General features: G+C 41.3%; 1 protein-coding gene across 1 annotated transcript in view; it reads right to left on the reverse strand.

Annotated features, from left to right (window-relative positions):
• Nucleotides 1–18,933: 18,933 nt before the first annotated feature.
• Sorcs3 (sortilin related VPS10 domain containing receptor 3) overlaps nt 18,934–22,851 on the reverse strand; it is a 579,229-nt gene continuing 575,311 nt past the window's right edge. The window contains exons 26-27 of the mRNA XM_027930160.2: nt 19,770–19,930; nt 18,934–18,998 (exon numbers count right to left, since the gene is read on the reverse strand). Coding sequence (XP_027785961.2) covers nt 18,934–18,998; nt 19,770–19,930 — 226 coding nt within the window. The remainder of the gene's footprint in view (nt 18,999–19,769; nt 19,931–22,851) is intronic.

Raw genomic sequence — 22,851 nt, forward strand, 5'->3', positions numbered from 1 at the left:
TGTGGAGCTGGTTTCCCAGCCCAGGGCTTTCATGAAGCCATATCTGATAGCAGGCAGAAATCTAGGAGGTGCCAAAGAAGCAGAGAATCTGCTCCTCCTGATAGAGGAGCACAGCACAGCAATGCAGACTGGCCTCTATCCCTCAGGCAATGTGCCTCAGCCCTGGCACAGAGAATAGCCAGCTGCAGAGGCTTTGACCCTTTCTCTACGGACAGAATCCATGCCAGTTTGTGGAACCAAAGAGGATTTAATCTCCTCTGTCACTGGCAGCCAGATTAGCAGGTACCTCCAATAAAGGTCCTCATGTGACATCATTTGCATTAGCTTCAAGACATCTTCTTAAGAACTGTTATTCTCCAGAAAAAGCATTTCATTGTTACTTAGAACAGGCCATTTAACTTCTCAGTGCCCCATTTTCCAGTGATTCATTCATTTACTCCTTCAATAAACAGTCAATTTTTACCTACTATGTGCAAGTCACTCGCACTCTCAGTAGGAATAAGATTAAATCTAGGTTTGCTAGAGACCAGGACTTTCTTCTTACATTATATAATTTATAATATAAACTATCAGAGATCAGGACGATTCCCTTTTCTTTCTATCATTAGTAATATAAACTATCTTGTTTTGAACCACTATAAAGCATGAACTCCCTCATGTACATCATTCCTTTCCTCAAAAGGCAAATTAGATATTATAATAAGCATTGTACAGTTGCAAAAACAAAGGATAAACCATTTGCCAGAGGCCCTAGCTTCCTAACTGTCCAAGTTGGAATTAGAACACAGTAATACCTCAGACTCAGTCACTTTCTATTCTAGGAGGCAGCTCATAGACACCCCAGGCTGTTTCAGTGATTTTAATATGGTGATTCTTCTCTATTTTAGCACTTCAGCAAACCTGCTTACCTCTCTGGCACGTTTTATAGAAGAATTACAATAGTAGGTGATGTGCGACTACACAGGGCCTTGGTGGATTCTCGGCCTATAGTTTTGGGTTCCTAACCTTAAAGTTCAGAAATCAATTTTAGTTTGTTATCAGAAAACAATTTGCTAAATGCACAGGAACTTGGTCTATGAAGAGGAATTCTACTTCGTCATCTAAAAACCAAAAGAGGCCCACAAAAAAAGAGTTGAATATTGAGCATGATGTTTCATTTACTTCCCAATATTCATTGCTCACTAGGTGCCAGGGTGATTCTAAGCACCAAAGATAAGACTACGGTGAAGATCAGCAGAACTCCAGCTACAATGGTGGTGACACTCTCAGTGCGATGGTTCAGATTGCTAGCTGGAAGGAAAACGAGCACACAAGCCATGAGGCGGTCAGCTTTGGCGACACAGAGTTTGAGGTATCAATGGGCTAATGAAGTGGACGTTTCTAGGAGAAGCAAGGGTATATGGAGCTGGCTCACATTATCTTTGACAAGTCAATCATTTCAATTTTCAGGATTTTCTTGAGTTCCTTGATGTCCGGTTGATAGCTAAAAATTAGCCACAGTTGATACACTTATACCAGTTGAATCAGGACCCTTCATGTCAGGGCTGCTGCTCCTTCTCCCCATCAGAACTGGTTGTTAGAGATTTACCAGAATATCACTAGGTAAAGAAGAGGAATGGGTATGCAGACCAGATAGAAGATTCTGTTTTCCTTCCATTCTAAATCCTGTTTTTAAGGTTGAGGTTATTAGAATACAGATGGTAGTTAATGCCTTGGGATGGATGTGGCAGCCTTGGGGAGAGTGATTAAAGCAGAGAACGAAGAAAAGAGCTTAAAAACATTGGAATAAATCTAGTCTGAAGTACCAGGAAGGAATTTCACAAGAGAAGGGTAATAAGAAATTTCCAGAAAGAAGTATTCTACTTTGCTCTACGAAACCTCAAAAACTTACCTGATATTTTGAAACTGTCTGGGCAAGATCACTGATCTCACTTGGACAAAGCATCTCCTAAGAGTGAGGGGGAATGAAGCCAGAACAGAAAGATGAAGGGTGGGTGGGAACCAAGGTTGAGGAATCAAGGACCAGAGAGCTCACGTCTGCCGATCGGCAATTTCCCTTCAGAAGAGAGGAGAGAGAGGTCTTCTTTTCCCAAGCTTCACCCTTAGATTACGGTTTTCTTTTCTTTGTAAAGGATACACGCTTCTGTTAGCACGTTCCTTTTTCACATAGGAGATGAAGAAGGCAACAGCTTTAGCTCTGCTGAGCAGCCATACTCTCCCGAGATTGATGGCACCCAAATCATTGAACCTGCAAGTTCAACTGCTTATTGTTTAGGATGGGTTTTTCTACAGATGGCTAATTTAATTTCCCACATGTTGGATTTTTCCTAGCTTTCTTCTCTGAAAGCAATCTAAATTTCATGCTTAGGGACTGCCTTACTCTTACCCCATGATCATAGGCTCCATTTGGGAATATTCTCTGCTCCTCTTTAATTCATAAAAGTTACAGCAGTCTTGTAGGAGAGGAGGAAGAAGAAAAGAGTACACAACTCACACTCCCTATCTGTAGTAACTGTCCCATCCCATCTCAGAGAAGCTGCCTCGTCCACAGGCACTCTGAGAGGGTTGGTTAAGCCCTCTACCATGGTTCTCCATCCTCAAGGTATCAGCCAACTGGGCCAGAGATGGGCAAATACTCAATAGATGGTCATTCCATTGGAATAGTCCCTGTTTTACAGAGATTGATTTGCCAGCTCAAATAAAGCTAGAATAATCAGATTCCCAATCCCTTAAAGCTCCCTCAAGAACTCTTAGCTTGAATCCATTTATAGGACTGTGGGCCGAAGGCAAGTAAAAATAGATAGGAGAGTGGACAGAAAGGCATAGGAGAGATGACCACATGGTTCCTGAGAGATGTCAATAGTGTTTGAGGATATAACAGCCTCACAAAAACTGGAACTTCTTTTTCTTTCTTTTGGTACCAGGGATTGAGCCCAGGGGTGCTTTATCATTGGGCCACATTCCCAGCCCTTTTTAAAATATTTTGAGACAGGGCCTTGCTAAGTTGCTGAGGCTGGCTTTCAATTGGCAATTCTCCTGCCTCAACCTCCAGAGCTAGTGCGATTACAGGTGTGCCCCACTAAGCCCAGCAAAAACTGGAACTTTGAAACAGGAAAGTTCTAGGTCTCAAAGTCACAGTTCCTTACAACAACAACAAAGCCCTAATTAGCTCTAATTAACATGGACATGGATTTTATTCAAGAAACTATCTTTTCATTATTATAACTTCATTCCTACTACAAATATTTAACAAATACCTATTCTATACCAGATGGATGAGAATAAAGGGCTTTCTTGTCCTTAAATAGTTCTCTGAGTCAAAAATAGAAGAAAAGATAAGTAAAGGTTCATTGGGAAAAAAGGAAAGTTAGAAACACAGCAAAAGTCACAGTTTGTCGGGGAGCATTTCTGCAGTCATTGTAGGGCAGCTTTACTTTCTGTGAGCACATTGAGAGAAGCTCAGACTCAAATAGCTGACCACAGAATACTCGTAGCTCATCTGTGTTTAGCACCATTGATGCATCTTGTCAGAAAGCCTAGGTGTTTTAGCCTATTTGACAGTCTAGTTGGTTTCTCTCTTCTACAAAGCCACACTCTAAGCATTATTTCTTGATTTTGCCAAGAGGAATGTCTCGAGTTGGCTTGTCTAATTCATAAAAAATGCAAACCTATTTTTCTTTACTGAGAACCCCAAAGCAAGTAACAAGCACAAAGCACCCAGATTAGCATTTGATAAATGGGAGCTGGGCTGGATGCAGGAATTACCTCACATAATCCTCAATTAATACCATGAATAATTAACTATTCTTATTTACAATTTGAGATGAGAGGAAGCTAAGGGTTAGTGATGTTACCTGGTACCAGATGATACCCAATTCTCTTTCCATGATCTTTGTTATTACATGGTGTGGAAGGCATCAAACAGAAGATGTCTTATCCAAATTAACCCATATAATCAACAGCAGCAAGATAATGAACAGGTTAAATTTCACTTTTACTTATCAGCCTCAAGAGTTGTTATGGTCTATAGGAAGAACAGGGCAAATAATAAAATAAAAAGTAACAAAAATGAATATTCAATGTCTTCATCTATTTAACATTAATATACTAGATAACTACGTCTGTACACACACACACACACACAAATGTGGTGTGTGAAAATATATCAGATTTATTAAAAAACAGTAAGAAAGGAAAGGAATAAATCTAAGGACTTACAGCAACAGTTAGGAATGGTGAGCTGATCCTATTAATTAGTAATAATTGAATAAGTTAAAGTGTTAATATTTGGCAAACAGAGATGTCAAAAACTTTTAATTAGCAAGAAATTCTTGCCAGTTGTGGCTCATACCTCCTCCCACCAGGCAAGGCCTCCATAAAACAATTTGCACAGTAATGGAAATACAGAGCTAAATAATGAAGCAGTTCTCCAGCTTTGGGGAGGAAAACAGGGCAGCTTTTAAAGTATTCACTTAGTGTTGACTAGAGGGAGGAAGGAGAAAAAAAAATATATAGGTCTTCCATTCACACACCAGATGCTCCCATTAAACAATGACTTTCAAGAAGGCTTGGCTGTGTGGATGATAATTGTTGTTGAGTTTGGGAGTTTAACAGCCGCAGGAGAAAATTCCTGGGTGAAGGAGAGTTGGCTATTGCTGTGACAGGCTGCCGGGTTCTAGTCCTGGTGGAGCTCCCCTGGGTTGTGGTCTCAAGGGTGACAAGAACCCCCACTGCCCTCCTCTATGCGAAAGAGCTTTGCTCTTGCCCACTCCTGGACAGACCCCGGGACTAGGGAACCCAGGTATACACATTTGTGAGTGGTCAGGGGAACTGACTTGCTTGGTCTTGGAGTCTTTATATGGAGGAAGAAATAGATAGAAGGTAGGTAGGAAGTAGGAAGGCTATCTGCAGGAACGCTTTTAATCACAGGGATGAAAATGTAAACTGACCACCATTGGATGATGTCATAGATCAGGTTTCCTAGAAGCAAGGGCCTGATACAGGGGTCTGGGGCATGTGTGGCATTCATTAAAGGATCTCTCGAAGGGAAAGAGGGAAGGCAGGGAGAAGCCAGAATGTAGTCACAGAGTTCCGATTTGGTTTGGTGGAGGCTGGGGGTGGCACTCTAACAACTTGCCCTATCCAGGGTTTAGGGCATTGCTTCTGGGAGAGATGGGGTCTCCTCTGGGGCAGGAGCTCTGTGAGATCATCAGCCCACTCTCAGAGACTCTGGTATTGGCTGCAGTCAAAGAAGTGTGAACATAGGTGGACAGAGAAGCCAGGAAATTGCCTTCTTCTCTGCTCCTTGTTGTGACAGCTGTGAGCTGGCATATTAAATTTACTGCAGAGTATGTGATCTCATTTGATCCATATAATGACCTGATAAGATAGACAGGACAGACACTATGTTTCTCTGTGCAGACTCCTGTTTTATAGAGGAGTTAATGTGCTCAGAGCGATTTTTTGTTTGTTTGTTTGTTTCCTAGCCTAAGGAAGCCAGATCTGGCTCAGAAATTTGGAACTAGAACTGAAGACACCTTGACTTGAAGTTCCCTATCCTCTCTCCTATCACACTCTTGTCTCTCATCTGGTAAAAGATGAGAAAAAAAAAATCAAATGGTGACAGCAAGCCTAGAAATGGAAGAACCTGCAAACACCATAGAAGGGAGGGAAGGTGAGAGGTGAGCAGGGCTCCTCCAGTAAGGCTCTGGGGGGAACCACACGTGTCCTGGGTCTACTCTGTGGTGGTTTGAATGTAGGTCGATAGGAGGTGAGAACTTTCCAGGCTCAGGTAGATTAGAGACATCTGAGCACGGCAGGCAGAAAGGGGCTGGTTCAGCATAAACAAAGGTAAGCTGTATGTCTGTGCAGGGAAGAAGGTCCTGGACTGTTTCAGCCTGTTTTCTCAGTCATTTCTACATGGGTTTCTCTCCATCTCTCCACTCAAGGCCTCCTCTAGTTTCTAAGTCAGACATCAGTTTCTGGTTGTGTTAACTCTTCTTTCCTCTATTAGATGAAGATCAGTGAAGTCCTTTTAAAGTGAAGATGCATTTTCTATGAAGCAACAGTAGGTTTTCATTGAATGAAGATGGTTTGGGAGAGATCAAGGTATAAAAAATTTCCCAGTCTTATCTTAAATGCCCTTATCCACAGGATTCCCTTGAGATAGTTAGAAAGAAAAAAAAACCACAAATGGCCAATCTCTTGTTCCTAAGACCAGGGTCACAAAAGCTAAAGCAGGATGTTTTAAGAAAACTACATGATTCATGCAGCCCCACCTACATAACTGTGAGGCTTCTTTGCCAATCTCCCCTCTCCTGTAAGCTCTGATAAAAATCACAGGACAGAATGACTCCGTCTATTTCATAACAGAACAGAAAGCTGCAAGAGTGCATCTGAAAGAGAACTGCCTTCTTTTCTGAGGATGGCCCCATCACTAACAGTACAGGGGCCCCAATAACTAGCAAATGAATCCCAGTCCATGTCCTAGAATCCAAGAAATCAGATCACTCTCTTTTTCATTTAGAAGTGGGGGTGGGAGCATTGGTGGAAGATTTCCTATAATAGGCCACTAGGTTTGTGGGATTAAAGAGTTTGTACAATTAAGGCACCCCAAAATAATAATTTATAAAATGAAAAACAGATAGCCCAGATTCACTCTAGTGAGAGGACTGGGAAATAGACCTGGTGTGTTTTATAGGGGAAAAAAATTGTCAAAGAAAACAATGGATCAGGTTCCTGGCTGTGGATGCTGCTAGTTAGGAATGGGGTGGGGGTGGGGGCGATAAATGTCGTGGGCTCTCATACAGGCACTGCTTAACTCAATTTCTAGCCTCTTGTTTTCCTATTTGTTTTGTCTTTTATTTATCAAGTATCGGCTTGCATAGAGAGTTAAAGACAGATATGCCACTCAGAGATGGTGAAAATGGCCGATTTCTTATTTGGAAAAGAATCTTTGCAGATATAATTAAGGACTTGAGCTGAGATTATTGTGGATTAACCGGGTAGACCCTAAATCCAAGATACATGTCCTTAGGAGAGGGAGAACCCACTGAGAAGATGATGCATCGACAACCAAGGAATGCCAAGAATGACCAGCATCAGGCAGAATCTAGGAGAGAGAAACAGAATGGATTTCCCCTCGGAGTCTGCAGAAGGAGCCAAGCCTAGCAACTCCTTAGTGTGGGACTCTTTCCTTTAGCCCTGTGAGAAATAAATGCTTATTGCTTTTATTTTTATTTTTTATGCAGTGCTGAGGATCAAACCCAGTGCCTCTCATGTGCAAGGCAAGCACTCTACTATTATAAGCTATACATGTTAGGTGATTTGTTATATCAGCCTTAAGAAACTAATACAGTCTGTTAGTTCCTTGGAAACAAGATCTGAGAGTAACAGTGTGGAAGTATGAACCACCAGGCTGGCCCCAGCCCAGGTACCTCAGCTATAAGGAAACAAGGCCACCAAACTGCATGCTAGTCTGTGCTGGAACTAGGGAGCTCCCCGTAGTCCCCTGAGACCAGTGACCCCACATAGGAGCTTCTGCCCTGGGCCCATCAGGGGGTATCATAGCTCAAAGACATCCTATTAAGCCCAACTCAAGCCCAACTCAGAACCCCTGGGGAACAAGCTTAAATGACAGAACTACTCTTCTTTTTGGCAAAGGCCTTTTATCTAGCATTACAGGGTATATTTTCAATCATCCCCCTATCACAACAAAGAGACAAACCTGTTAGTGTGTGCTCATTGAGAAATGAAAAAAAAAAAAAGTAAAGAAAGAAGCCAATGTAGAACTCTGTGGCTTGGTGCACCCAGGGACTAACTGAGGCTTTGAGTCTCCATGAATCTTAGCAGTTAGGCAACAAAATGTAATTCAATCTTTTTAACTTCGTGATATATATTTGTGTCGGTGGCTTTAAGATAAGGAAAAGACTTTAGTAAAAAATGAAACTTCTGTTGAATAACTTAGAGAACATTGAATAATATACAAATATTTCTTTCCCCTCTGTCAGAGAGATTCCAAGCCCTGCCATTCTTTCATACAGAAAATAAATTGGAAGGAGGAAAGAAAAAACAGTGAGGCTTGCAGTAGGAAGAGGGAGGAGTGGAAGGGGTGGGGAAAGAGGCCAGGAGGAAAGGAGGGAGGAGAAAAGACCCCAGCATGTAATAATGGAAGGATCCTAAAAGATGCCAGGAAATTGGCACATAGTTGATAATAACCATAATAACAAAGCTAATGATAGGCTCTTGCAGAGGGAGGACCCTGCCTGGTCTTATATTTGTTGTAAAGAAAAGGAGCCGCTCAGCTGGCAGGGTTGGCTGCATTTAGTAATTCAGCATTCATCCTCCAAAAGCCCACCAGCCACGTCACAGGCCTGGCCTCTTGTCTCCTACAGGGTCCCAGCCCTGATTTTGCTTCTACAAAATTATTGGTATTGCAGCTCTTCTCTGAGGCTTGACAAAAGAACAGGTGTAGACATTAGTGGGGTTGTGGGGTTGACTTAGGGGCTGTCTTTTCTATATTTGTCTGTTTCCTCCCAAATGGAGGGGAGGCACAACTGGATTGTTGGAGGGGTTCAAGCAGGGTCCATGTGGCTGAGGAGGCCAAGAGGCAGCCTTGAGATCTGAGCCTTCCTGTGATTCTGCCCTAGCAAGGACTTGCTGTGCTCTTCCATACAGACATTCCAGAAGAACAGACGCAAGGTGGGGCAGAAGCAGTCATGGTGAACCCATCCTACTCTAGACGCCATACGGTTATTATTTTATTTTCTCCATGAAAACAAAAGAGAAAGTTGAGTCTTGGCAGGAGGAAGAGATTTTCCAAAACTCATCCAGCTAATAGATGCAGAAACTGGAATGGATCCAGGTCTGCAGCCCTTTGAAGCTCCAATACTTGTTACAACATCATGCTCCTGCCCCTAAATGAGTCTGGGGTGGGGAGTACCAATATTAATTCCAAGAACTCAGAGAGAGATGTCATTTGAAGGAAAGAAAATTGCCAACACATTAATAAATGCTCATTAAATGTGTATTCTGTAAATGGAAACTTGTTTAGAGAGTATAATCCTTTTGTAAAGCAAGTAGGGCTAGTTTGAGTCTGCTGACCTCCCATTTGGTGTCTTCCCTGGATGATAACCCAGGTCCAAGGGTCCACAGTTCTAAATCACAGTCTCCAGCCTTACATTATATCGGGGCATCAGGTAGGTGCTAAAGCTCAGGGGAGAAGTTTAATGGGAAGTTTTCCTTCTGTCTGCAATGTTTCCTCATCACCAGAAATGCCTTCCTCCAATCTAGGTCCTGCACCTCAGTTCATGCAGAATCTCCTGCCATGTCTGATAACCATTTAAAGCCTTAATTGGTGTTGTTCTGTTCCAACATTTGTTAACAATAGCAAATTACTTATGGACGTGATGTTGCCAACAAAATTGCTAAACAGAAAGTTTTTCTACTTTTGTGAAAAGAATAATACAAAAGAGTAGCAGAGAGCAACATAGGAGCCATATCCTTTGCCAAGAATCTTGAGTAATGATTTCCTGTATCCTTAATACTCATTGTGAAGGACTTAAGTAATTACAGTTTCGTTTTTCATTTATAGAATCCAATAAACTATTCTCTAGCAGATATCATGCTACCACAAGTCTCATTTGAAATTACTGTCCATCTTTGACCTATGGATGTTCCTATTTCAACTATAGTTAATAATCAGTATTGCAGAACAATCTCATTATGTTTTTTTAAAAGTTTATTAAAAAGGACTCTATGGCAATACCCGGAAATCTACTAAGCCTGAGAACCATTATGGACATTTGATGTGAATTTTACTTTTTTTCCCCCCCATAATTATGAAACCAATATGTGCTCATTCTAAAAACTTGAAACAATATATAAAATACAAATGTTATTGCAGACTAGAGGTCACTAAATCCAAAACCTGATTTTAATTTTTTTTATATCATTCATCATCTTTCCAGCTCATTTTTGACCATTTCCCCAGCCTCATCCAACCTCCAGTTCTGCCACTTTCTCCCCTTTCATAATTCCATCATTTGCCTCTGAAAAGGGAAAGGTTCATTCTAGATGAAAAAAAACTAGGAAAGATGCCAACATTTTAATGCCATGTGTAAATATACTGTCCTTTGCAAATTTCTCCTTAACTCTCATTATAACCCTTTCTCTAAAGAAAAAAAAAATTACCTTTTTCCCCTATTCTGTTACCTTTTCCTAAATTATCAAAACACATTGTCCCTTGAAAGAGTAGAAATGTGATAAGGATTGAATACTTAGTTATAAGAATGTTTCTTAAATTATAAATTCCCCAAGGTAGGAATGGGGTCCTACATTCATATCTGAAATTCCAACACCAGCACAGAACCAGACCTTTAGTTCATTTCTTAGTTTAGGCTCAATAAATGTTCAAAGGACAGTAATTTAAAAAAAAAATCCCTTGAATAGTTTCTTTAGCAGACATCCAAGGTTCTACGTCCATTTCATCTTTATAACCACTGACTTATTTTCTTTGGTGTTTTGGGGGGGGTAAATTTCCCCCTAGTTAGTAGTTGTTTTAGTCAGTTGTTTTGCTGCTGCAACTAAAGGACCCAACCAGCAGAATTATAGAGGAGGAAGGGTTTGAGGGCTCACTGTTTCAGAGGCTTTAGTCCATAGAAGGTCGGCTCCAATCCTCGGGGGGCTCAAGGTGAGGCAGAACATCAGGGTGGAAGAGTGTGGTGGAGGGAAGCAGCTCACATAATGATCAGGAAGCAGAGAGACTCCCCTCTCCAGATACAAAATATATACCCCATAGCCACCCCCCAATGAACCATTTCCTTCAGCCACACCCCACCTGCCTCCAGTTAATCCCAGCAGGGATTAATTCATTGATTACGTCAAGGCTATAACCCAATCATTTTTCCTCCAAGCCTTCTGGCATTGTCTCACACATGGGCTTTGGGGGGACACCTCCCATCCAAACCATAACAGTATCTGAAAAGAAAAATACCAGGAAAATATTCCCAATCTTCCCGAGTCCCATCTTTTCAAAACTGACTTAACGCTTGCCTCTTTCATAGCCCGGTTCTGCACACTTGGCTTTACCCCACAAGCTCCTGATAGCCTTCTCATAAATTTCTTTTTGCTTGAATTAGTCAAGGTCAGTGTCTGTTTTCTGCTAGTAAGAACCTTAACGGATATGATATTTTTAAATATCCTTTAAAAACCTATGTGAAGCTATCCTCACTGGTTCTGATGATAGGAGTTCACCACTCCCATAAGAGCCATTCAGATGACATTTAAGCTGATGAAGGAGCCCCACAAACATAGCTGTTGGCCTCAGGGAATTGACCATCCGTTCATGGGCCAGGATTTGAAAAGGGAAAAACAATTCTAGAGTATATGGAGCACAATCTCTGACGTGGACAAATGCTTCCTCTGGGTTTTGAATTACTGACCATATAACCTGTTTGGAACGCTTGAAACGCTCCTTTTATCATGCTAGTTTTCCCAAATCAATTGTTACTAGGGCATTCTGCAGCCCATGGGTGTCCCCTTTAGAAAATAATTTATACGGTTACCCTAGTTTAAGTGTATCTTGTTGATTGATGTATTCCTAAGGTCCAGAATACAACCTAACAAAGAGTAGGTATTTAATAAACATTTGTTTAAAAAAAATAAATGTAGGAGGAAAGAAAGCAACCTTGACCCATTATTAGCTACAGATGCATATTTAATTATTGCTTTTTCTTTAATGTGAGCTAAGAGGTTTGGGAAAGGACGCATCTCACTCTCGACAGCTCCTGTAGAGAGTGGAGATAAGTGTTTGGAGGCCCACCATGCTCCTGTAGTACCCATGTAAATGGTGGCTACCTGTTAAAAGAGGATGAATATCAAGGTAGGGCGTGAAGCCCACTTGTTGTTAGAAAGTCTGCCAAGATCCGAGCTCCACTGGGCTCAGTTCTTTCTCTCCCTACCTGCCCTTCCCATGCCTCTTGCATAGATGAGGCTCCAACTTGATCAGTAAGCAACCAACATACCACTAATTAGGAGTCACAAGGCATAGCTGAGGATGATTAGCTCATGATGAGCACACGCTGCCTCGAGTTGCCTTGTTACCATTATAAATAGATTAGAAATCTGGGGAGCATCTGTATTTTCCCCTCACAGAGGAGACTCTAAAATTGACATGTTGAAATGAGAATGTGTCGAATGGAGCTTTGTAATTGACAAAGATTAACTTTATTTCTCTAGATCCCCCCTCTCCCATGGTCTTTGCTTGCTGCTCCTCCCTTGCAAAGTTCCAGCTGCTGATGGAAGGAACCCAGAAATTCTCTAATTGAACCATAAGATTTTGAAAGGACTGTGAGGAAACCATTTTGGCACCCCAAGGACCAGGTGTGTTGTTTATGGAGGCAATGATATGCTTCCCAGGTGATGATACATAGAAACCAAACAGGACACATTGGTGACAAGAACAATCCTGTTTTCTCTAGTTTGCTGCCCTAGTGGCCTCCTTTCTCTGCTAATCCAGCATGGTTAGACAGAGTGTTAATTGCACCCAGCTCCTGGGACACTGACAGCAACAACCCTTTGCAGATGAGAGGAAGTGAACAACAAAAGATGCTACACCTTAGGAAGAGTCTTCTGGGATGGGCCCTAGGGAGGAGAAGTAGGAGCTTCTTGGTGGTACGAAATCTCTGGAGCCCTACGGCTTTCTGCACATAGGACAATTTGGACACAAGCATTTCAGTGAATGAAATCTCTATTCTTTGGGGGACCAGACAGACATCTGATCTTCTCAGGAGCAAATCACTGAAGGCCCCACTTTATTTGGTTCATTTCCAGTAGAGCTGCAAACAATGTTGTTCCCCAGAGACTAGGCTGTAATGACTGATAGCATGTGTGCCTGTCATGATCAATTTTCCTGTCCTCACTGACATTTTGAAAAGAATCTGCATTTTTCCATGCACTCTCTAGAGCAGATCTCCTTGACTGTGACCAAGCTGAAGGCACTCTGGAACCAGGAATTCAGATCCCCTGAGTGCCTAGCAGGTATATGTCCACAAATAATGTTTTTATCAGATTGTTTTTCATTGAGTGTGCACAAAGGAACCTAAGTCAGTGACTCTCAGAGAAACTCTGTGGGTCTTCAGAACCTGGAAATGCATGTCATCCCAAAAGCATTGTTTGAGAAAGGGGAGTAAATGGGATGCAAGTTAGACTTGAAAACACCTGAGACAAGTTGCCTGGTCAGGCAAAGCCAAACCCATTGGCAAAACTGTATCCAGGGCAGCCCCACGTGGTAAGAGTGAGCAGGTTTCAGAGACTGAGAGCCTCCAGTCTTCGGTTTAATGAGGCATTCCTGGCAGCCCAGAAGATAGGAGCCCATCTCTTGTCCCTTCCTTATAGCCCAAGCAAAATTAGACCAGTTACATTAGGAAAGAAATCAATAAAAGCAGCACTGATGTTTGGGATCCACATGTAAGTAGTACATTTTAACCAAAATGCTCTTCCTTGAAAGGGAGCTGGAATCTCTCTCCAGTCATTCTGATTTATTTTCCTCCATGGAGATACAGCCCTAAGAGAGAGGCTGATTGCATCATTTTTAAACTCGAGGTCAGATACTGTGTTGTATGAACAAGGAGACAGTGCAACCTACAGAGAGCTTTTCAGAACCCATTCATTATTTGTATGTGTTTACCCAAATGGTTTCGTTTAATCCAGGTTCCAACCCTGTGAATTAGATGTCATTATAATCAATTTATAAATAGAGATATGGACCCTGATTATGTCATTGTACCCCTCTGGGACTCAGATAATTGAAAAAGGAGTGAATCCAACTATTATTGAGACTTTAGTTTCCAAATGAATTGAATTCCTTCAGACAGTTTGCACCTTTAAAAAAAAAAATACAATGTTCCATTGTTTCCTCTCTGAATAAACTTGTATCTCATCATGATATATGTTCTGAAAACACAGTGTTAACTCTCCAAAAACAAAAAAAGTAATTGAAGTTTGTTTAGAAGTCACCAAGATGTGGTAGAGCTTTGGGAGGTAATTGTTGGGCCACCTCTGGTCCCCTTTGGCTATACTGTGGGACAGACAGGAGGATTTGGAAAAACCTGATACATGTCAGGATGAGGAAATTCCATTGTGTGCATTTGCTCTCTGGCCATCTTCCCTCTGAACAATGTCAATAGCTTTCAAAGGCGAGCAGCCCTGTCCATGAGCTGGGGCCCAGCAGCTGTCTTTTGAACAGCCTATTTCAGTGCAAAGGGGGAAGAGGGCAATCAGGTCATGGGCTGCAAAGCAGGAAGAGGGCTTTGAGCCACTGAATGATGAGCATACATTGGATGTTACGTTCTTATCCCTTCTGGACATTATAAGTGTGGGAGACATATTGGCACAACCATTGGGCTCTCTAGTGACTCTCAATGACCTGCAGTCAGTTTTGCATTTCTAAAGAGTTATGTGGTAGAAAGAGCCTTGCTTTATCATAAAGAATACATGGATTCTATCTTTAGCTCTGCAGTGATTTGCTGTATAATATCAGGGAAGTCACATTCCTCTCTACGTCTCATTTACCCCTCTGCAGAGGGAGGATGTTCCCCTTAGGACACCTAGTAGCTCTCAATGCTTTTGAAATTGGCAATGTGATTCTCACATCTCTGGAAATCAAAACAGGCCAGTAAGTCAGGCCATAGAGTAAATAGGGTCCAGAACAACTTGCTGAAACTCAGAGAACTCCTAATTCTGGGCTCGATTTTCTTTCCAAGGCATGATCCATCACCTCCTTGACTAGTAGTGTGCTTTTGTCCCAGATAACACAGTTGGGTGACTCTCAAAATTCTGTAGCTATTGCCCAGGAGGAAATGAGCACATCTGGAAGCTGTTCTCACTTCTCCACATGAAAGTGCCTGTCTCATGGTAATAGAGTTGGGGAAGGTGACTTCTGCCCAACCTCTCTTCCTGAGCTATTTTAGTGGTGGATAAAGCAGTTATCCTCAAATTTCCATGCATGTGAGAATCATGGGAGAATCTATTTATGGTGCTGACAAGGTGGCTCCAGCCACAGCGTGTGTCTGCAGGCTTAGTTATCAGGTCTAGAATTGCCTTAGAGAAGGGTCCTCACTGGTGAGAACCCTGCATAGTGAATATACTTTGTATACAACCAGAGATATGAAAAATTGTGCTCTATATGTGTAATATGAATTGTATTGTATTCTGCTGTCATATATAACAAATTAGAATAAAAAATTTAATAAAAAAGAAAAGAAATAGAAACAAAGCCAATCTCTACCCTCTGCCTTTGCCTCTGTCCACTACCGGTAAATATGACAGACTCCTGCTGGTGGTGGACACAGAGTCTATATTCTTAGCCATGACTTGGCTCAAATGATCCAGCTGACTCAGACTGTTCTACTTACTGCTTTATTTCCCTTTCATTATCTTTAATCTGGTGCAGCACCTTTGCCAACCCAGACATTAAATTAGTAGGAGAACTGAGATCCCACTGGGAAGCTAAATCTTATGTACTTAAAAAATTCATCTTTACCTTGAGATAGGAATATTAGATATTTTACATTATTACTTAGGAAATTCCAAATTAAAAATTCATTAAAGTAGTATAGGTACTTTGAGTTATGAATCATTAGACCAAAAAAGTCTACTACATCTTTCTTGAGATATCTAAATAACCTTTTCAATATCTGAGAAAGAAACTTGTAGACTGTAAAAATTTGAAAAGGTGACGATAGCACAAAGAAAGTTAGGCCAAGAATCATCCATAATTTCTATATAATGTCCTAAATGGAAATAAAAATACCTGTTTTATCTTCAGTTTGAGTTTAGAAAACAGGATTCTAGCCTGTAATCCCAGCAGCTCGGGAAGTTGAGGCAGGTGGATCCTGAGTTCAAAGCCAGCCTCAGTAAAAGTGAGGCACTAAGCAAATCAGTGAGATCCTCTCTCTAAATAAAAAATAAAATAGGGATAGGGATGTGGCTCAGTGGTTTAGTCCTTCTCAGTTCAATCTCCAGTAATCCCCCCAGAAAAAAAAAAAAAAGAAAGAAACATTATTCCAGAATAGTTTACTAGTTTCCAAAACATAATATCAAATTATTGAACAAAACTTTCTGGCTTATTGGGTTTCTGGGATCTAAGGACATTTATCATGTATTTTAAACATGAAATGAATAAAAATCATCCAACTTACAGACCTTGTTCTGAACGCTTTGTCCACATCCCCTTACTACCTAGTGTGGAGAGGAGCTGCCCATTCAGCAAAGGCCTAAAGGCGGAGATTTGCTGTTGGTTTTATTCATCAAACAGCAGGAAGAAGAGGGTCAAATTTGTTGGTTTCCTCTCCTGTTTTCATTTCCCCCACTTACATCTTCACTGCCTGAACTGGAGTTCGGTCTCTACCACTCACTGGTAACTGGTACCTGACTCCAAGGCCCTGCAGTTGCCAAGAGTTCTGCTCAGAAAGCCAGGATACACACATTTGGTTGGGAAACTTGGACACTGGTTCAAGTGGGTCATTTATTAAAAACTCTTCCTAGAGCTGTAGAACATGAACAGGTATAATAAGTTGAATTGGGGTTCTCGATTTTTCATGCACTCCATATATTAGGACTATTCATCTCTACCTTTTGCTATGAAATTTTTTAGAAGAATTGTGCCATGCACCAGAGGAGGAAAACCTATTTCCCTAGCTACTGATGTTGGACTTGGCCATGTGATTTTCTTTTGTCAATGTAATGCGAGTAAAGGGAAATGGAATGACTGGGTTGAGCAAGTCTCTTGAGGCCTCAGGGGTTTTGCTGGCCCCATTTGGAACTCTACCATCCATCCTCAGATAGATCCTGGTCCCAGAGTGATGATGACTCATGGACTGAACTCAAACTACCCAAATCCTGAATTCAGGCTGGCCCAGTGAGCCTTACTGAGTTCACCCCAGCCACAGCCAACCTGAGGATGGAATCATGAGTGAAAGATAAATATCTGTTTTTACAAGCCTTTTTTTTTTTTTTTGCATATAACAGTATTGCAGCAATGTTTGTGGACAGAATAGGTAAACTGCCCAAAGAGAGACAGCTCAGTCAAGTGTGTAGCTTTGATGTACAAAAATACATTTATTTTCAACAATTTCAAAACCACTGTCTTTTTTTTTACAGTAGAAATATTCAAATGGAACAATAAAACCAAGAACAGTATATGTACATATACTGTATATATAGATATGACTCATGCATTCGTATTCCAGTGTTTAGTACAAGTATTGCAATTGTCTGCCCATTTAACCCCTGAAACAAAGAAGTGGGATCTTCAGAAGCACTCCCAATACTGATCTGTGCCGTCGCCAGCTGAGATTCTCTATGTTGCATTCTCCCTGTATCTCACAAAGAGAAATGCAAACGACATCCCACAAAAATGAACAGGTATAAAACGTGGCCTTTCCTTCCATATATATATACAGTATATCCTTCTTTAAACAAATGTGCTCAGGCTGAGCCTGAAACTAAAAACAGTCTAACAGCATGGCTTACAGTGACCTACTGAAAAGAACTGGTATGTCGAATGTGTGAAGGGGCTGAGGAGCTGGAAAAGCAAATAGGGGCTTGGAAAGCCGCTCACCCCAGAGGCAAGAACTACCTTAAGGGAACTGAAGGCAGACATTTTAAGGAAGTTGTGTACATCTGACAAGCAAATAGCACAGCTTTGCTAAAATCGTCTTTGACTAATATCATTAAAGGCTAGACCTCTATTTGGCCTGCAGGGTTCGCATGGACTCGGGATTCCACAAACGCTTCCTCCCTTCCAATCTCTCTACTCTCCTCATGCCAAGAGGCACTCACTGGGTTCAATTATTGCCCAGGGGACTTTTCGCAGCCAAGAGTAGCCTGAGGATTTGCCGTAAGCATCATACATTCCATGGGATCTAATGAGAAAACAAGATCCACTGTGTGGCTTCTTTCAAGAGGACCGTTTTCTCAGGCTGATCAATATGCTCAACCTTTTTCTTTTTAGAAAGGAAGCCTCACCATCTGGATCTCGTTTGCAGTCTCTCGTGGACCTCATCTTGCAACTTCTTCCATGTCATTCTTTCATGGTGTCACTAGAGTCCTTCCTTTATCAATTACCCCAAAGAAGCCCTCCCCCCGCCCCCCTTTATATACATAAGTAGAAACCAGCTATGGTGCGGACACGGAGGTGCAAGAGTTAAGTGTGACAGACAGCTGAAGAGCATCCAGAACCCAACACATCGAGCAGGCCTGGGGTGGGGCAGCTCCAAGGGTGAGTGCGTAAGCCAACACGCGCATCTTTCTTTTTTCTGTTTTCTTTTTTACTAAACATTAAATTATTTCTCAGGAAATAAAAAGCTATTTACACTGTATGTTATGTACAATAAGCCATCTGCAGCCTCGCTATGGACATGCACGAGGCAGGGCCTCTTTAGAAAGGTGTGCACGCTTCCTGCAGCTAAGTCCACTCCCCACCAACCTACCTCCTGCAGATCGAACTGGGAAATGATTTGTGTTTTATGAGTGTGTGCCAGGGCATGGGAGTGTTGGTGACCTTGGGGGGGGGGGTAATAGCAGATTAATGAAAAGCCAAAACCCAACTTGAATTTTAAAAAGAGAGCGCGAGAGAGACACCACAAGGAAAAAGAGAGTCTTTGCGTTACAAATGGCAGAATAAAGCGAGGAGGCTGTGGGAAGATGCATCCTTTGCCTTTAGCACAAATACAGCCATTGATTCTTTTTGTCTCGTTTTAATCAGCTAAGAATGCCTTTTTCTCCAAAGCTAAGCATCTGCCTGGGATTTATGAGGGGGCCCTTGGTAAACAAAAGGTAAAAAAGACATTTTTCATTTTTCTATAATAATAGTAATAATAGTCATCAAAAATAAAAAGTCAGAAAGGTGGTTGACCACGTGGCTTGTTGGTGTTAAACACTAGTACAGTTGGGGATCTCCTTTGTGCTTTCGCTGTTCGCAATGGTTGCGATGCCTCCTGCAGGGGAGAGAAGACAGACAGAAAGGATGTAAGTTCAACAAGGGTGGGGACCTTCGTTTTATTCATTATTAAATATTAAGCCACGTGGAATAGGTACTTATTAGGTACTTAATAAACAGGGCTCCTAGATATTCCCCTCAGCTCACCAATTCATCTCATCCATATGTAGTACCCACCACCTCTCACACAATCACAGGGAGAACCCACACATGGGCTGCCATGTTTACGCTCTATGGAGAACAATAGCAATAGGTAGCATGTAGCAACACTCACTGTGGGGCAGTGAGCATTTGACAGCAGCATTTGATGATCACAGCAATCTCAAAATAGATTCTCAGACACTAGATAGAAATTCCATAGAATCTTAGGTCCTGTTATTCCCATTTCACAGTTGAGGAATACGTGGCACAGAGAGGCCCCAGAGATAGTGCAGTGGCAAAGCAAGGGCTATCCGATGTCAGATTCTGCATTCACGTGACTATTAACAAGGACATATAATGCTTTTGCTTTATAGGAAACAAACAAAAAAGTCCAACAGTCATGGATAATTGGCTTTATCCCTGCCCTGCAGCAACCCCAGAACTTCTAATCTTGATTGAATTCTAAGGGGAAAAAGTCTGTCAATTTTATGTGGCCAAAAGTGCCAGACAAATTCTTCTCTAGCCTTCCAGTCCATAGTGTCTAGGGGACAGGTAATATGCACTGGCTGACCAAGTGTTTGGAGGACAGAGGACTCAGGCCCTTGATGGCACAGGGACACATACATACCTAGGACCCGAGTGTCCAACTCTTTTTCCAGCAGTTCCTCGGGCTCAGTGAAGTCACTGAGTGTGATTTTGGGGGCATTTTCACTTTGGCTCACTGACCCGATCATCTCCTGCTCCTTGTCATGTTGGACTTGGGCATAGATGTTAATCCAAGGAATTTTCCTATAAGGGTTAGGAACAAAATCAGAGTAAGATCATAGGCATGCCAAACTTGGGCTATTGTAAATGTTGGGTGATGAAGGAAATGTGAACAGGAAGAGCCAATGTCAGGGAAAAGTACTAGTCACCTAAAGACACTGTGGCCATGAGGCTAAGGATACAAAGCCAGTCAGAGACACAGGTGCCCAGGGAAGATGTAAACCACTGTGCTTTGAGGAATGCATCCTATTCTGGGGCGAAAAGCAAGCAGAGATAAACCAGTTATTCATTTAGACCCTTAAAACGTTTTCTTGTTACTAAGTTTTCAAAAGAGTTGGACTTTGAGACTCTTAAGTTTGTATAGAAAAAGACTTTTTTTTTCTAAAATTGCATTAATTTAACCAATTTGCTTGTTTTATGAATAACTGAGAAATAATAGACTCTTAATCCAACATTACAATTTTCAGAGCAACACTCATTGACCAATCTTCAACATTTGGATAGTTAGTTTCCTCATCTATTCAACAAGGTCAACGATAGCTTCCTTTTATGAGTAGGGCGAATATTAAAGGAAGAATTAAGAGAAGCTAAATAACTTCCTTTAAAAACAGAAATACAAACAAGACCAGTTTGGGGATAGAAGAGTGGGCAGGTCCAGATCTGAATCTTTAGGGGACATTCAAATCCTGACCCTTCTCTGTTATGTCTTGACCCATTGTGCTCTGGAGCCTCCTTCACGTTCCTCTAATCTAGAGCTTCTCAGCTCATAGTGCTCAGGTTCCACCCAAAGCCCTGTAAAATGTCCACTGTGTCTTTATAGGTGTGGATGGGGTGAGATTCCACATTTCTGCCAAGCTCTCAGGTGATGCTCATGTCTTTGGAAAGCTACAAACCCAAACTCTGAACTCCAAGAAACTAATAGAGAAAGCTCTTCCCCATCTGGGGGACTTGGCATTGAACCAACTGTTCCCTCTGTCTGTAGCAGGCCTCCCTCTGCTCCTCTCATGGTGGTTTCTTCCTTGTTCTTCAGAACTTGGCTTATGCACCATCCCTGAGAAACCTCCCCTGTTAAAATCCCATGATTATGGATGATTTCTATAAAAGCAATAAATAAGACTCTGGCTTAGGATGATATAATAGGCAGCATGTATTGACTTGTTTTTGGTCTTTGTCTCCCACTAGACTAAAAGCCCCATGTGGACAAAGTCTATGTTTTCTATATTCACTGCTCTATATCTGACTTAGTAAGTGCTTGACACATGGTTTACATTCACTAAGCCTTTATTGAGTCAATGACTAAATGGTTCAAAGCCTGTTCTCCATCTATTTTTTTAAGTAACAGTCTTCAAAAAAAAGCGACAGTTTTTTCTTGGATTATCATATCCAGAAGATACTCTTCTCACCTGACCAGTTGGCGAGGAAATTAGACTAAAGTCTAGATGCTTTATGAAGCCAATTACTGTGAAATACACCATTAGACTTAGGACATCTAATTCCCACCTTACACAAAATATTCACGCATTTCTAAAAAGAATCTCTCTGTTGTCTAAGTACCAAGCAGTACTATTTTCAAGTTTCTACATTCCCTCCCCTCTTTACCCTCAAATGAGGCACAATGTGGTGGCACTTAGTAAGGTCCTTCTGTAGCTAACACTGAAAGAAAACTCTGAAAATAGGTTTAAAACTTGCAGCGTTTTCTATCTTTTCTTTAAGCTCAGTTTCCATGTCTTTAGTGTTTGTTTTCCATACATTAGGAGAGGTGCCCCCATGACTCCTAAACCAGTTTAATATAATTTACAAGGCCCTAAATGTACAGCAGCTCTGTGAGAACCACAGCCTCTGCAAAGGTGTAGAATCAAAAATTCATGCTGGCTCTTACTTCTTAGCTAAATAGACATGCAGCCTAATGACTTAGATTTCTTCTGATCATAAAACTACATGTTATTCATGAATGTTGGCATCAACTATTATATTGAACTAGGTGCTGGGGGCAGTCATACCCTTCCTGCACTTTGGAGTTGTTAACACAATTCATTGCCTCCCCTCTTGCTTGACAAAAGACCCCCTAAGAGGATTTGGATGAATTAGCCCTTATGATGATTGTTCACTTTATTTCAATCCCTAGAAAAGACATCAGAAAAATAGGCATATTTTCACCATTCCAACTAGATGGTTGTAAGGGACTGACTTTTTTCTAACACAATTTGCAGAATTCTAAAAAGCTGTCAAGTTGCTTTTCATTTCTTAACATATCTGTTTGTAGGACTTTCAAGGATATAAGTTGAATCGGAACCCCGCTTTTGCATAAAGAGATCAAGGGATAGGTCCTGGGCCACACATTCAGACAGGTTTAAAAAGGAGAGTAAGATGGATAAGCCCAAGTCTTCTACAAAAGCAAGCAAACAAATAAAAAAAAACAACTGTGGTTTATATTCATTTGCTCCAGCTATGAAGCACGCTGGAAGCCTCTGAGAGCAAAGTAGACTTTGAACTATAATGAAAGCCCCACCGAAAAAAAAAGATAGGAGCAAATATAAAGGCTCAAACATTTTCTTGGATAACCAGAAAAAGTGTATCTAGAGTTTTTTTTTTTTTTTTAAAGGGGTCTTGTTACGCAGTTTTCAGAAAGCAAAAGCCATCTCACAGTGATTTTTAATTATATTGGTAAGACATATGGCGTTCACTGAGAACAAGATGCAGTGTAAGAGGCAGGGTGATATTTACTTGAAGGAGGTCTGGGGATTGGGGTGATTGTCCTCCTAAGTGACTAGTTGGGACAAGGAGATGGTTTTTCAGTGCTTGGCACATAGTAGGAACTCAATAAATGTTTGTTGAATATTACATGTTTAAATTCATTACAGAGGGGAAGTTTTGGTTCTGAAAACTCAGCATAGCAAATATTCTGGAAACAGAAATAGAATTGCCCTTTACCTAGACTAGGCTGT

The sequence above is a fragment of the Marmota flaviventris genome, chromosome 4 (genome assembly GCF_047511675.1).
Source record: "Marmota flaviventris isolate mMarFla1 chromosome 4, mMarFla1.hap1, whole genome shotgun sequence".
In the NCBI taxonomy this organism is placed as follows: domain Eukaryota; kingdom Metazoa; phylum Chordata; class Mammalia; order Rodentia; family Sciuridae; genus Marmota; species Marmota flaviventris.